The sequence below is a fragment of the Moschus berezovskii genome, chromosome 12, assembly GCF_049115385.1.
Source record: "Moschus berezovskii isolate FMDL1 chromosome 12, NW_MosBer_1.0, whole genome shotgun sequence".
In the NCBI taxonomy this organism is placed as follows: Eukaryota; Metazoa; Chordata; class Mammalia; order Artiodactyla; family Moschidae; genus Moschus; species Moschus berezovskii.
The window spans coordinates 70,343,801-70,359,398 of NC_142471.1; the positions used below are offsets into that span (position 1 = coordinate 70,343,801).

General features: G+C 46.1%; 2 protein-coding genes across 6 annotated transcripts in view; one reads left to right on the plus strand and one right to left on the minus strand.

The window, feature by feature from the left end:
* SLK (STE20 like kinase) overlaps positions 1-7,859 on the plus strand; it is a 65,079-nt gene extending 57,220 nt beyond the window's left edge. For both annotated transcript variants that reach the window (XM_055424720.2, XM_055424721.2), the window contains 2 exons: positions 764-877; positions 4,218-7,859. In XM_055424720.2, coding sequence (XP_055280695.2) covers positions 764-877; positions 4,218-4,364 — 261 coding nt within the window. In that variant the 3' untranslated portion in view covers positions 4,365-7,859. The remainder of the gene's footprint in view (positions 1-763; positions 878-4,217) is intronic.
* A 934-nt stretch (positions 7,860-8,793) lies between these two features.
* Positions 8,794-15,598, minus strand: part of COL17A1 (collagen type XVII alpha 1 chain) — a 47,683-nt gene continuing 40,878 nt past the window's right edge. For 3 of the 4 annotated variants that reach the window (XM_088842305.1, XM_088842304.1, XM_055424719.2), the window contains 14 exons: positions 15,480-15,554; positions 15,128-15,178; positions 14,547-14,672; positions 13,888-14,025; positions 13,493-13,561; positions 13,088-13,207; positions 12,502-12,591; positions 12,291-12,401; positions 11,805-11,951; positions 11,207-11,545; positions 10,578-10,715; positions 10,294-10,356; positions 10,061-10,141; positions 8,794-9,716 (listed from right to left, as the gene is read on the minus strand). In XM_088842305.1, coding sequence (XP_088698431.1) covers positions 9,664-9,716; positions 10,061-10,141; positions 10,294-10,356; positions 10,578-10,715; positions 11,207-11,545; positions 11,805-11,951; positions 12,291-12,401; positions 12,502-12,591; positions 13,088-13,207; positions 13,493-13,561; positions 13,888-14,025; positions 14,547-14,672; positions 15,128-15,178; positions 15,480-15,554 — 1,601 coding nt within the window. In that variant the 3' untranslated portion in view covers positions 8,794-9,663. Of the gene's footprint in view, positions 9,717-10,060; positions 10,142-10,293; positions 10,357-10,577; positions 10,716-11,206; positions 11,546-11,804; positions 11,952-12,290; positions 12,402-12,501; positions 12,592-12,781; positions 13,003-13,087; positions 13,208-13,492; positions 13,562-13,887; positions 14,026-14,546; positions 14,673-15,127; positions 15,179-15,479; positions 15,555-15,598 lie in introns of those variants that run through there. The other variant, XM_088842306.1, reaches the window with a different exon arrangement.

Sequence of the window (15,598 nt, forward strand, 5' to 3'; positions counted from 1 at the left end):
GCCGCATATGGCTTGAGAAGATCCCAGAACTTAAAGGTTTTCTTTCCTCTGTAGACCCAAAGGAAGATCAGTTTAGTATCACAGGCACCTGTTGAGATTTTCTACAGCCATGATTAGTATAAACATGAAGCTAATTTATGATATAAGAAGTTTCATCTTTCAAAAGTACTATTGAGAATTTGAAGTATATTTTGCAGAGAAGATGAATAAAGTTTTGAAAATGATGTAGGCTGTTTTGTTATGTTCTGAATTTTAAAATTCTTTTTATTTCAGAATAAATAGTTCATTTTCTTTAAGGTTTTTGAAAAAAGTGATCAATATATGAGAAATTTTCTCCTAATATATAATTCCTAAAATGTTTACAATTTTAGAGTAGTGTATATACATTGTAGATATCGTATATACTTGCTAAATTTTCTAGAGCAGAAAATAGTTTCTGATCCCGTGTTCTGGAACCATTGGATAAAATGCTTGAAGTGTCAGTTTTGTGAGTAAACCTTAGAATGGGAAATCAGGATCAAACTAGTTCTTTCTAGTCAAGTTCTTTTTATATGGTCAGTAACAGATCTAGCCTCTAAACTTGAAAAAGTGAAACTATGACTCATTTCATAATTCTTGGTCCGAGGTTGTTAGAAGAGAATTTCAACCTCAGTAATAGCTTTATGTTTGATGAATATATATTTTTTTATTTTGGAAGATAATTGTATTTGTGAAAAATTGCTAATATGATCTGAAATTTTTTTAATTCAAACTTTCTTTTCAGAATGAAAAATGTCACCTCTTGGTTGAACATGAGACTCAGAAACTGAAGGAGTTAGATGAGGAACACAGCCAAGAATTAAAGGAATGGAGAGAGAAATTGAGACCTAGGAAAAAGGTAATTTTAAAAGCTTTAATTAAAATACACTTGCATTTGTCCTCGTTGGCTCTTTACCTAATATGTGTCAGGGACAGGAGACACAGAGGAGTCCAAGTCCCAAAGGTTCAGCATCTAGTTGACAAGCAGCTGTAGATCAGTAGGAGTGTTTCTCTGAAGGAGGTAAGTACACGGTACAGAGCAGAGTAGTACAGTGTGCCAGCAACAGAGGAGGGATACTTCAGTCTGCCCGGGGAAGGCAGGAAGCGTGAGAGGGGAGATGCCTTGTGAGCCAAATGAGGCTTGATGGATGAGTAAGAGCTTGCTGGGAGGACAGACAGATTGGAGTGGGATGGGGCAGTTTAACTGCAGAGAAGAGAAAGAGTGGAAATGATGTGTACAGGAATCGTATGTAGCTCCCTGTCACGGCAGGGTGAGAGGGAGTGTGTACCAGTGTGTAGGTATTGGGGATGGAGAGGAGGAAGGGAGGACAGCTTAGTCTGGATGGGTGAACAGGAGCCAGATTATAAGGCGCTTACATGCTGTGTTCATTGACAGTCTAGTCAAGTGAGAAGGGCTTCCTACGCACAGCCGGCCGACTTGTGTGCACTAGATTCCCTGCCAGCCTGGCCCAGCTGGTCACCCGTTTGAGCTCTGTCTTTTCTATTCCTTATATGATTCTCTGTCTTAGCTTTCAAACTTAAACCTTTATTTTCTCTTGGGCTTCCTGCCTCCTCTACATTTCAGCTGTTCCTTTCTTCCATTCATCCAGTCAGTTAATCAAGGAAATAATATTTAGCTCCTGCTGCTGCTACTGCTGCTAAGTCACTTCAGTCGTGTCTGACTCTGTGTGACCCCATAGACGGCAGCCCACCAGGCTCCCCCGTCCCTGGGATTCTCCAGGCAAGAACACTGGAGTGGGTTGCCATTTCCTTCTCCAATGTGTGAAAGTGAAAAGTGAAAGTGAAGTCGCTCAGTCATGTCTGACTCGTAGCGACCCCATGGACTGCAGCCCACCAGGCTCCTCCATCCATGGGATTTTCCAGGCAAGAGTACTGGAGTGGCTTGCCATTGCCTTCTCCGATTTAGCTCCTACCGTGTGCTAATAAAACTTTCTAGAACTGACCAAGTCAGCTGATAGTGTGGCTTTTTAACTTGAATTTTGTTTATTGTTATGTTTTTGAATAGGTAGTACATTCATGTGTTTCTGAATTCAGAGGGTACACACAGGGATGAAAGTGAGAAGTCCCTTCTCCAGTTCCTCCTTTTACCCTTTGGAGTCTAGCTTTTGCTTTAAATTCCTCCCCAGTTGAAATGGTTGACAGTGGTCACAGTCCGGTGGCATTATCCACCTGTTATTCTTAAAAGTCTCTTCTACCTGACATTTGTGACATAGTCTCTTTCTCTGTGCTTTTTTTTTTTTAATATCACTTTTCTTTGTCATCCAGTCACCTGAAAGGTAGACATTTCCCATTTTGCATTCTTACCTCTGCTCTTTGCATGATGATCTTATAGATTGTCCTGGCTTCAGCTGTGGCATATTTAAGGACAATTCCAAAATTTGTATAGAATACAAATTCTAAAGTGATACAAGTCTGGGTTCGAGTCTCAGTGCTGACACTGATTAATTTTTTCTCTTAACACTTCTGAACCCCATTTTCCTCATGTGTAAATGAGGATGTTACTGCCTCCCTAACTGGCGTTGTTAAGACAGTAAACAGAAGCTGTGTGTGTACAGTGCTTGTCAGTTCTTGTACAGTACTTAAGATTTGGTCAGGATCCAGTGAATGTTATTGCTACAATTTTATTGTTTTTGTTTAATTGGTTCATGCTCTCAGTTCCCATGTCCCATCTGAATGTTCCATTCCTCCTCATTTTATTCTCTGCTCCATTATCATCTCATCAGAGGTTTCTGTTTTTGATGACTGTGTATAAAATAGCTTCAGTGCCCACCTTGAACACTCCTCTGTCCCCTCACGTTTCTTTGTTTTTCTTCATAATATTTATCACCACCAGACACATTTCCTTATTGTTTGTCTTCTCTCACCAGAATGTAAGCTCCTTGAGGGCAGGGGCATCATATCTTTGTTCACTCTTACACACCCAGCTTCTGGAACAGTTCCTGCACATTGTGAATTATCAGTACATGCCTGCTGAGTGTTATTCAGGGTTGACTAAATATTGTAAGCTCAGTGGAGGCATAACTAAACTCAGTAACCCTTTTCATTCATCTCCATCTCACCTTTCCCCTCTCTCCAGTCCTGCCCACCATCGGGTATTCAGTCAGATAACAAATAATTTGGACTCTCATTTCATAATCTTTCCCTCTGCTGTCTTCCTTCTTAAAATTGTTAGTAATGTCCTAATGGCCTGTCTGGTCTCTTGTTCCCTTCCCTCTCTTTCTCCTTGGCTGCTGTCACCAGTGTTGATCCTCAGGGCATCTCTGATGCTGTCATAGTGGTATTGGTAAATCTTTGGTTTCATCAGAACAGGATATAAACACCTCACTTGGACTTTGAAGCCTTCATGGTGCCACACTTCGGCCACATTAGTCCTTCTGACTTGTCTCCCACTTACCACTTTGTTCCCAGTTCCTGATCCAGTACTGGGTATTATCACCATTACTCACAGCAGCTCCACAGTTTCCTGCCTCTGCATTGTTTCAGCTCACTCTCCCTGGGGTGTCTTCCCCATCCTGTCTGTCAAATTCTTATCTTTCCATTGAAACTAAGCTCCTGGTTTTCCTCTTCTGAGAAACTTTCCTGTGTCCTTTCATCTTTTCCTGTACTTTGTTTTCTACAGCAGGACTTCTCCTGAATCACTTGTCCACAAAGTAACTGATTACCTCAGATACTTAGCAAGTACTTAATATAGTTGTTCCGTACTGTGTGTGAAGATGAATCTGGCTTAGGTCTTACCTTTAATCTGTGGTTCAGTGTGGAAGACAAGACATGCATATCAGTAATCAAAATAAAAAATAGAAAATGCTGAAGTTCCATGTGGAAGAGACAGATAGTAGTTAATAATAGATGCCATCTGTTGAGTGCCTAATATGGGTTAAGTACATTATTAACACATTTAATCCTCACATAACAACCCAGAGAGGTAGACAGTGTTATCGCTGTTTCACAGCAGAAGGATGAAATGGTTCTGTAATATAGAGGAGTAATTGAAGTTTCATGTGGCTGAGCCAAGACTTGAACCCAGAGCTGCGCAGCCCGTGGTCCTAGCTGTGGAACAGTGTCTTCTTCGTTAGGATAACATACAAAGACTTTGGGGCAAATAATTTTATCTTGACTGTTTCAGAGTAAATTCTGTTCATAATACTAGTGCATAATTTATTTTTCCCTTCCTTTTTAAGACACTGGAAGAAGAGTTTGCTAGGAAACTACAGGAACAGGAAGTGTTCTTTAAAATGACCGGGGAGTCTGAATGCCTTAACCCATCGACACAGAGCCGGATTTCCAAATTCTACCCTATTCCTAGCTTGCATTCCACTGGATCATAACAGTGGGAAGCACGCTGTGGTTGGGTTTGGGTTTCTAAGTGCGTCATTCTGTTCTCTTCATCTTTAGCCATAGTCTGTCAGAGAGCTCACGAAGACAATCACCTGCCTCACCTTCTAGGTGTTTTTTGTTTGTTTTACTTGTTTAGTAACGATGAAGGGAAAGGAACTAAGACAGATGCTGGGCCATGTTGGCAGAGTAGCATCTTGTAGTAATTCCCTAAGGTGATTTTTGTATATACTCTTAAAAATTGTGTTATTTAGATACTGTTACCTGAAAGTTATTTAAAGAAAACTGTTACGTCATTTAAGTTTAGTAAATATCTTTTTACATGACTTAACTTCTCAGTGATGTCTAAAATCTATAATTGAAGCTCTCTACACTGTGGAGAATTGGAATAATTTTTTGGTGAATTAGCTCTTATGAAAAAATTTTGAGTGGCTCAAAATATGATGTTGATTCAGTAAATAAATCTGTTATCTTTAAATGTTAGCATCGGACTCTTCTAAAAGAGAAAAATTATTTCAGCAATTTGTCTAAAGTAATTACTTGTTTAGATGTAAACTAATAATTAAGGGTGCTAGCTTTATTATATAAAATAGTGCCTAAAACACTAAATTTCAATTCAGTCTAAAATAGCATTTCCTCCTTTTGATTCAACAGGGACAAAACACCCTTAGCATTAAACATTATTGTTTTTTAAATCTTGCTCGTATTACCATTTGATAGAAATTTTAATCTTAAAGTATAAGTTGGAAAGATGAAAAAAGGTAGCTTTTAGATGTCCAAATTGAAAATATAAAACTCACTAAATTAAAAAATATATAGATTTAGCTATCTCAGCTTATCTCCTGAAGTAATACATGAGCTGGTTAAATGGCTTCTCCCATCTTAGCAAATTCTGTTTAAAATTCTGTCATAGGCAGGCTCTGAGTTATATTTATGAATATATTTTTCTGAAATTAATCTCAAAAGAGGCATTTGTTCAGAGTAATTTTGAAGGAAGAATTTAAATAAAATATCTAGGCAAATACCAGAAATGACTTTTTATTGTTTTGAGATAAAGTCATTCATATTTTGGTTTTGTTTTTTCCATGTTTAAATTATTTACATGATTTGAGTGGGAAAGTCCTGAAACCTTTATCCTGTGGTTGCTTGATATGTGTAATTATTAATGAAATGTTCACTCTAGTCCCTCTTGAGGGTTAGGTTTTCAAGCACGTGTCAGGTCAAACAGTATTACAAACCATATTTTGAGGTTGTGAGACAGCACATTTGTAGATGAAGTTTGCTGCCTGCCGTTTGCAGCCTATTAATGAGGGCTAGGTACCAAATTGTAGAAATTTCAGTTTTTAGTTATGTTACAGTTGAGGCTGGTGAAAAATGCAAATGAAACTTTGTGGGAACACTGATTCATGTTAAGAAAATGTAAATATCTGTAGCACTTTCTTACAGTTAATTTGAAAACTTTGAATGCTGAACCTTATTTTGTCAGTGGTTTATAGATGATTTAAAAATGCATGTGATTTTAATTTTGTAATTGTTTTGACAAGCATAATTTACTTGGACAACTTTGTAGGTAGCCTTAACTTCTGCCCAAGTTTGTTTTTTATATAAATATATATACATATATATATTATGTATGGTTGTAAATTCATACACTTATCACATGAATGTGTTACTGTATACAAAACTTTTAATGCTTTATTCTCAAATGCTGGACTGAAAAATGTTTTGAAAGCCTTTTAAAATATATATATATATATCTTTATAATGTTCAGGATGATGGAAATTGTTTATATTGCTATGATAAAAATGACAGTATAATGTTACCCAGTGTATTTAAAGATTTATTTGAAGGAGAGGAAGAAGGTTCTCATACCACTTCCTCCTTTGAGATTTTCAGTATATTGACTTTTTAAAAATGAACACTTCAGGCAGTAGACATTTTTTCAGTATCATTTAAGTGATATCCTATGTGATGAATAGCTTATGGCCCATAGTTAATTTGGTCTGAATATTTGGTTCTTTTTATTCCTTTCAACTTGACATTCAGAGAACTGAATAAAGGAAAGAGGCTCAGAGTAGAAGGATTGACACTCTGGTAAGTTTATTAGCAGCTCTTGCATCTCTGTAAAATTATCCTTTGGATTCCTTGTTCACACTCGAGTTCTCTTTCAAATATGACCAGACCATATTCATGTGGGAGCAGGACTACAGAATGATACATGTGTAGAGGTAAAACCTTCATTTTAATACTTAGAGTTACATAAATCTTTTCAAAAAGTGTTTTGTTATAGACCGTGCTGTTTGTGCCCATCCCTGCCCACTTCTGCTAGGCCCTGTATTCACATACAGAAGAGTGGCCTTTCTCTCTTGCATGAAGTGTACATAGGAGGTTGGGGAGGGGCAAAGATGCCTTTGAAATGGAAGAGTACCGTTAAATCCATTCCTGATTTGGTGGTTTTGTTGCTGTGACAGAATGTGCTAGGAAATGCAGTAAAAGCAGTTCTCCATACGTGCCCCAGAGATACTCAGCCTCGCCCTCGTCCCTGCGTGCTGTGGACATGCTGGCCACCAACTTCTGCAGGTCTAGCCCATGCAGCTCGTTGCACCAGGTTGCCTTTCCTAGTCCTGTCAATCCATGGTTAGGTGTGAATTGCTGAATTAGCTGCTATAACTCTATGGAGTCAGTTAAACTTTTTCTTACCCTTTTCTGTGGGGAAGCTATAGGGTGGGTAAAGAGGAAATTTGGAGTGCTTATACCTTGCTGAAAATGTTAAAACTTCCCTGTGACAGGATACAGCAAATTGTAATTAAATATAAACTAGAACCAGAGCTACCTCTAAGGAGTGTTTCCTCAAGCACAAAGCTCTCAGGCATATGAGACTCACTGTCATGGAGGGCCTCTGATTTCTTGAGCATCAGTGAGTTTCAGAAGTGACTGTCCTTTTGTACTCTCCTAGGTCCCTTGTAACTACAGTTTTCCCCTTTCCACACTGTGCTTAAATGACAAAGACTCTTCTAAGAAGCCAAATTCTGTCAAATGATTAGCTAGAGATACTGTTGACTAAAGGAAAATGTAAAACTGAGGTGGAGGAGGAGAGCTCTTCAGTTCCAGTTCTAATAGGCTTCTGATTGCATAAATCCATTCTTTGCTGGGAAATGATCTTTTATAGGAAATGGGATGTTTCAAATGCTTTTCTTAAGTTGAAGGCACAACAGTTAATGCCACTCTTGTTGCTACCCTATGGCTGGCATGGTTTTGATATAGCTTTAAAACTGCTGCTGCTCAGCGTGGGGTAGAGTGTCATACCAGTGTTAAATGTTGGCTGTAGCTTTTTGTGATCCTTCTCTGATTTGCAGTGTAATAACTCCACAAGCTACATTTTTCAGAAAGAATTTTGTTTCAGAAAATGCCTTCTGTCTGTTTGGGAGCAACACGTCTTTTCAATCATGGGATTGGCAAATGAAAAATAAAGTTATTTCTTAATCTACTTTGGGAAGCAGCCTTTTGTTGAGACTCTTTGAAACTAGATTGTCCTGCGTGAGAATGTTTTGTAGCAGTTTTAAAAATCCTAGCTGTATTTTAAAGCTTGCAGTTCTCCAGATCGTCTGACCGGGACAATCAGAGGTACCATCGTTCCAGACTGTCTGCTCACCACACACTAGTGTCCCTGTCACTGCTAACTTGGAGGGAGTGTCTTTTGTCAAGCAGACCCCTCCTCTGAGTGGTGCTTAAAATATCTCCATCAACATATGTGTATATATACACCTCTCTTTTAATGTCCTTTTTTTCCCTTGAAATAGATTATTTTTCTCAAACATTTCACAAACCATATGACTCATTTCTGCTAAAAATAACCTGTTTTTTTTATCACTAATATGTTATGTGAGATTCAGTAGACATTAGGCAGCATCAGCTGGCGAGTGGTCAGCTTGGCCGGAGGGAGGCACAGTGTGTCATTTTCTAATCCAGGAGCATTGCATACTGCAGAACTCATGCTTAACTTTTTTTTTTAATGAAACAAAAGAGGCTAAGACGCACTGCCATCCAGCTGAGGACATATGTCATATCTGGGTTCTGTTCAGAGAAGTTAGCAGTTTGGGGCTTTTACCCTATTTTTCCTGGGTGTCAGATTCTGTGAAGATTTTTGGATAGCTTGGATGGGTAAGTCTCAAGATAAGAATCATTAACGGGGATATGAATACTTGAGCTTCTAAGGCTACTATTACAAAAACAAATTGAGTCCAGCCTTTAGGTAAAACTAAAATATGAAAAAGGCACAATGCAGTCATTCATTATGCATGGTAAGTTTTCATTAGTAAAACGTCAAACTTGATAAACCAAAAACTGTTTTCTTTTCCTCCTTTCCTTCCCCCCCCCCTTTATTTATTTACTTTTTGGTTAGATCACATTAAAACATAATGTTAAAAAAGAAAAAAGCCCTTTAATTGGAGATTTTGCAATTGAAATGACTCTTCATCTAACAGACCACGTAAATGTTTATAGACATTGAAAAGTGCTTTCAAACCAGTCCCCGACGCGTTTCCTCGGTGCAGAGCAGGGGTGCTGGCTTCCCCGTCAGACAGTCTGCTCTCCCTCCCGTCCCCTTCTTTCCTCTTTGCCCCTTGCCCTTCTCTTCCTGTCTGCCACAACCTAGTTCAGTGTAACATAGTGTGGACCTACGGGACAGCATAGCTGCAATCAAACAAACTTCCTAAGTAAGTGGAAACGTGATACACAGTGAGAAATAACTAGTAGAAACCCCGTCACCACCTTCAAGGGAAGTAGATTTCTTAATTTTTTTCAGTTGCGAGAGTCTCTTCTCAACCGTTTCTGTTACGACTAGAGGATGCAGGCTGAAGAGGAGAGGGAGGGGCTGGGCGCCCAGCCCTGCAGTGTTAACCAACAGCCCCCTCGGGACCCCAACCCCATCCTCCAGTTTCTGGGCTCGTTTTAAGGAAAAGCTCAAGGGCACCTGAAACAGCTTTTATGTATCTGGCTTTCCTAGGCTGGTGTTAAAAGAAGCCAAGGCGCTCGGGCCTGGACAGCAGGGAGACTGGCCTCATCCTACACTGCCGCACGTGGCCACTCCCGAGTCCACCCTGTGAAGCTGTCTCAGACTGTGTATCTTGGACTGAATTCTGCAGACATACACATTGTTCCAGACTAAGATAAGGGTTCTAGTTGACTATTTGCTGTGTGAGACTCCAGCTTTTACCCTCTGGAGAGGTCTTGACATAAGTGCCATAAGCCACTGCAAGAACTGGTCCAGGGGGCTGTTCACCATGGGTTGCTTATGGCTTGACGGCAATGCTCCTCCTCCTCCGCCCAGTGTAGACTTGGTCACCTAGAAGTGGGACGGTGAACAGGAAGTTAGAAAATGTCTCGTAGTCTGTGGGGACTTTCTTTTGGGTAATCACAGCAACTGTGACCACTACAAAACTGGCTTGAAAGATGAACTCTTCTGTAAGACTATCGATTGATTTAAATGGATTACCCCATTTCATTACCAGCCTGGTTTTCCCTCTCCTTCCTTTCCCCCTGGTGGTTCACTTGATTGTTACACAATTGACATTGTTGGCAGTGTCTCCTTTTAATAGGTGGCATTTGCCTGAAATTTTCAGGCTTGCTGTGGAACATGCGGCCTGTCTCCCAGTCCTCCAGAAACCCGAACTGTAGCTGTGAGCTTACCTTTCTCTCCTTTTTCTCCCTTGTGCCCTCGAGGGCCGGGTGGCCCAGACCGACCTGGTGGCCCAGCAGGGCCCCTCTCACCTAGGAGGACAGGGGGGCCTGGCTAAGTGGGGACACAGTTCAGGGCTCCTCTCCACAGGAGGAGCTGCATGCATCCCCCCATAGCACTGGCAAGGGAGCTGCTTCCCACAGGGGTGGTCGTTCCATAAGTGACTGTTTGTGCCAGCACTTACCTTTGGGTCCAGGGATGCCCATCTCTCCCTTCTGCCCAGGGGGTCCTGGGATGGCTCCATAAGCTGCAAGGGGGACAAACGCGCCTTAGACTGGAGATCACCCTGGAGCTTGGCAAGTAAAGTGATTTGTCGATAATTTAGAGTTTGGACTTGTAAGAGGAAAACAAAGTTTAGAATTTTTCAGCTTTTTAGCATCTCAAGTGTTAATGAAGTTTTTCGGGACTCTGGTTCGTGAGACTGTGCAGCAAGGTAAGTCTTGGGAAGGTAATGGGGACTGCCCTTACTTCGGAAAAAGTCCATGAGGTCCTCGGTCACATTGCTGTAGGCGGAGAAGATCTTGCTGATGCCAGGGGGCCCCTGGGGCCCAGGCCGGCCTGGGGGGCCCTGCACTGTGTAGGCCATCCCTTGGAGCAGACCCTGACCTGTGAAACACAGAGTATGGTGGGCACAGGGAGTAGGGGTCACCGGCTCCCTCTTCAAGGTGGGAGCACAGGGCCCTCTGACTAACTCCCAACGCAGTTTTGACTCGAATGTGCAGCAGCAAGGAAAGAGCCCTGCCCCTTCTTTTGTCTCCCGTGTTGATGGGCAGGTCTCCACCTCCAAGGGCTTGTATCGCAGGCCTTTCACTACATAGTTGTATCGGTGAGCCACAAGGGGAAAGGGCTTAGCCGCCAACCTTCCCTCAGCCCCTCTCCATAGTCATAGACACTTCAGAGAAGCACAAGTAAGAAGGGGACACAAAGGACCCCCAGCTTCTCTGTTCCCTGCGGCACAGGTGGCAGTGCTGACGGCCGCTTGAACGAAGCTTGTCTTCACTCCCTGCCCTCTGATGCCAGGCCTGCTGTCCTCCTCAGCGTGGAGGTGCTCTCATGCTCCCAACCCCACAGCGCTGCGGCTTCATGTCCCCACTTACGCTGCAAGCTTTCCGACACCCGAACAGCCAGCTCGTTGTAATCCAGACCTCCTGCAAAGCCGGCCCCGAATCTGGCATCGCCGCCATACATGCCACCCTCAGCCGCAGCCCCGTAGCCTCGGCCCATGTCCATGCCAAAAGCTCCCCCTTCGCCCAGGGGGCCTCCACTGGCTCCTCCTATGCCCATGGAGGAGCTGTAGGAGGTGTCCCGACTGAAAGAGGAGGAGCTGCCACTCCGGCTGTAGGAGCTGTCCGTGGACACCAGGCGGCTGTCCCCGGGGGGGCCCTGGGGCCCGGGGGGCCCTGGGGGGCCAACAATGAAACTGCGCACGTCAGGACCTGTGGGGAGGAGGTGGCATTACTGGGAGCCAGGTCTGGGGGAGGGGAAGAAGTGGGAACTGGGGGATGGTTCTTGACACCTTTAGCAGGATGTGAACTTGCACCGAGTGGCATGTGGGCTGGGAAGAAGCCGGACTTCCCCTGCTGGGGTGGCTAAGGTGTTCAGCCTCCATGCCCTTCAAACCCCGGCCACCCTCTCACAGAGAGAAGCCGGACTGGGAGGGGACAGAGGAGGGACAGGGACGTCAGGGGCACCTACTTGTGAGATAGCTGATCAGCTCACTCCGGAAGCTGTCACTGTTTTCAGCTGCGTATGTTGCCAGAGCTCCTGAGACTCCCGGGGGCCCTCTAGGGCCTGGAGGACCTGGGGGACCAGGAGGGCCTGGGATGGATGACAAGCCGGCAGCTGAGCAGGAAGCAAGAGACAGAGAAGGATCAGGGATTCATCGCTAGGACCACTGAATTGCTAGCCTGGGCCGCTCTAGAAGGAGGCAGAGGGGGACCCGCACACACATGTACTGGCTTCCTCCAGAGTGAGTGCTCCCCACTGCCCTCCACCCCCAGTCCCAAGCCTCATTCAACTCGTATCACATCCCCTACCCCAGCTCTTCTGGGACTCAGAGCTCCCGGCTGGGCACCTGGGCACCTGCTGGCCCGAGCTCTCTCGTGACTTCAGAGCACAGTCCGCCTCCCCCAAAATCTCCCCCTGCAGGACTGAGAGCACCTCGCCTGCCTCACTCCTTACTTTGCAGGTAGGATGAGAGGTCCTCCATGCTGATGCTGGACCATGAACTGCCTGGGAGCCCTGGGGGCCCAGGGGGACCTGGGGGCCCAACGATACCTCTGAATTCAGACCCTGAGACACCGAGGAAGAGCAAGGATCAGTTAACGCCTGGGCCGAGGGCCTCTGCCCTCTGCCCTGAAGCACTTGATCGGATGGCCCTGATCAACCCTACCTTGGAGCAAGGAGAGGAGCTCCTCATAGGATGTGCCCGGCAAGCCTGGCGGCCCCGGGGGACCAGGAAGCCCGATGCTGATGCCAGTGCCTGAGGAACGAAATCCCAAGTTGCGATGGATGCAGGGAAGGGAGGGTGGAAACACCATGGCAGAGGAAGCCGAATGGAAGCAACTTGAACAGAAGCAGGGGCTGGGAAGGGTGAGAGGGGCAGTAGGGAGAGACTGGCAGAGACGCAAGCGTGAGATCCTGGGTAAGGACGCTGCAGAGGAGGGACTCTGAGGCTGGGGGACAGCTCACTCCTGCTGGGCATGTGCATGTGGGGGTGCATGTAAACGTGGGCGTGTGTCCAGAGAAGTGTGCGTGTGAGTCGTGTGCACAGTCCTTGCAGAACAGTGCCTGGGGCACTCACTCTGGCTTCCCTTGCCAGGCTTCATGACCTGCTCTGGGGCACAGGTTTGAACCGCTGTGAATACCACCCCTCCTCTGGGTTGGGTGCAGCCTAGTGGGAGAGGGTCAGGGATGTCTAGCCCCTGCATGCCCACCCAGGCCCTCCTGTCCCCCTTGCCAGGGAGGCAGACACTCACTGGACATGTAGCTGAGGATGCGGTTGCTCAGCTCTGCATAATCCAGAGACTGGAGGAACCAATCTCCACCGGCTCCTTGTGGCATCAGGTATTGCCGTAGATACTGACGCACATCATCCCCTGAAAAGAGAGGAGGCGCCATGGACCACCGGCCAGCTTGACCTCCCTGCAGACCGGCCCGAGTGACGTGTAAGCTGGGACATTGGCAAGCTGCCAGTAGCTGAAGGGGCACCTGCTACACTCATCCTTCAGGGGAGATCTGACACCCTCTGTCCAGCAGGCTGCTGGGAGCGAAGCGGGATTGGCTCCTTGTCCCAAGGGACCGTCAAGTGTGCCTGATAAGTCAGCCAGGAGAGAGGGGCACCCTCCAGCCCCCCGACCCCCGCTGCCCTCCAGGCAACTCACGCCGGAGTGCAGCCAGGATGTCTTCAGAAGAGATGGAGGTGGAGGATGTGCCGATGCTGTACCCGGAAGCTGTGGGGAAGGAAACCAGGTCACCTGCTTCGCTGGTACTGAAGCAGTGCCCTCGTTACTGCAGAATCAAAGGCCTGGTCACCCAGCTGCTTCTCTTGGGGGGAAGTGAATGAATGGGACATTGGAAGGATATTTATAATTTCTATTTTTCTTAATCTGAACAAACCTTTTTGGAAGCTAGATCCAACAGCCTGATTACTATGAATCCAACATTGAACATCACATTCACAAAAAGGGCAAAGCAAACAGCAAATTAAGAGATGAGGCTCCAGGAATGACTGTGGACCGGGGAGGAGGCTTGTCATCACGGGTGGCAAGAGGCTTACTCTGCAAGTAGCTCACGACGAGGCTGGCCAGCTCTGAGTAGTCGAAAGCCTCACCGGTGATGGTGGTGACAGGCCCGGGGGGACCAGGGGGACCTGGGGGACCCTGAACTCCAGACAGATAAGACCTGATACTGTCACCTGCCAACAAAGAAATCAAGTCAAGCCTGTCCCCAAGAGGGTGTGCCTCCCCCACAGAGGTGACCTGAGCACTTGACTCACACGTGGGCCAAGGCAGGCCCAGCAGGGAGTCTGGACTCCCCTTGTTACAGATGGAGAAACTGAGGCAGAGTCTGTGCTTGGCCAGGTGGATCTTGAGGGCTGTGGGCCAGCAAGACCCCAGTCGGTGACACATCTGACCAAGCTCTGGTGCCCATATGTGTGGAAGTCATGCCCTCACCTCCATGGAGCGTGCAGGAATGAGGCCTGGGGCATGTGCACAGGGGTGAGTGTGTGTGTGTGTGTGCGCGCGCGCACGTGGAAAAGCATGTGGGTGTATGAGTCTTTACTGGGGCCCTCTGTCAGGTACAAGTCTATGTGCGTGGGCAGCTGTGAGAAGGTGGGAGTTGGGGAGCTCATGGACCTGCACTGCTAGCACACACCTATGCACACCCGTACACATAACACACGCATGCTGCCCCACTCAAACGTGGGGCACTCACTCTGCATGTAGTCAGAGATGTATTGCTGAATCTCCAGGCCAGAGCTGCTGAGGGAGCCTGGAGGCCCGGGGGGCCCTGGTGGGCCTGGCGGACCCTGCATGAACATGGTGCTTGACGATGATCCCCCTGCAGGAGAGAAGGCCACTGAGTTGGTCTGTCCTCTCTGGGGTCAAACCAAGGAGCCCAGGCAATGCTTTCACAGGCTGAGGAGAGAGAGTCTTTCTCAGGAGAACTAGGACAGTGGCAAAGAGTCCCTAGGAGCTTTCCCAGGCTGAGTCCTCCCTTTCCTTCGACAGCCTGTGCACTGCCCGCACAACCCCCTCGCCCCTGAGCCCCAGCTCCCCATATCCATTCTCGCCAGCACTGTCATCGGCGTTGTTAGTCATCTTTATCCTTGTCTCCCACCCCTGCTAACTTGTAACCTCCTCAGGGGCAGTTCAGAATCTAGCATGTAGAGATAAAGTACCTCATTAACACTGAATCATGGATTAGTGAATGAATTAGTTAATTAATATCCTTATTGGCACAGTCAACCTCACTTGAAGATGGGGAGAATAATTTTGGGCACCTTGGGTTCTTACCTCGAGAGGGCCCACCAGGAATGCCAGGAGCTCCAGGGACTCCAGGATCACCTGGAATCCAAAACAAGAAGCTGTTTGCATCACCTCCTCCAGGAAGCCTCCCCTGGTTAAGCTCAACCACACTATATCAGCCTGTGACTCAACAACTGTCCCATGTTTCTCAGTCTCATTTCTGGAAAGATACCACAGCTTCCTTGGGCAGAGACTGTCCAACCCTGTCCCTTTCTCCCTCCAGGCTATCCTTTCTAAAGCCTCTTCTTCCTCCCACGGCTGGAGCACCAGCAAGTACTCCTTGCCCTCTCTTCAGGCTCTGGGAGCCAGCCTGTTCCCACTCTCCACTGCCTTCACTGACCTTTGTCACCCTTGGGTCCCTGAGGGCCGGGTGGGCCTGGTGGTCCCTGCAGGTTGAGTCCAAGAGAACTGGAGCCTGGAGGCCAACAACACAGTGCAGTCAGCGGGTGGGAGAGGCTC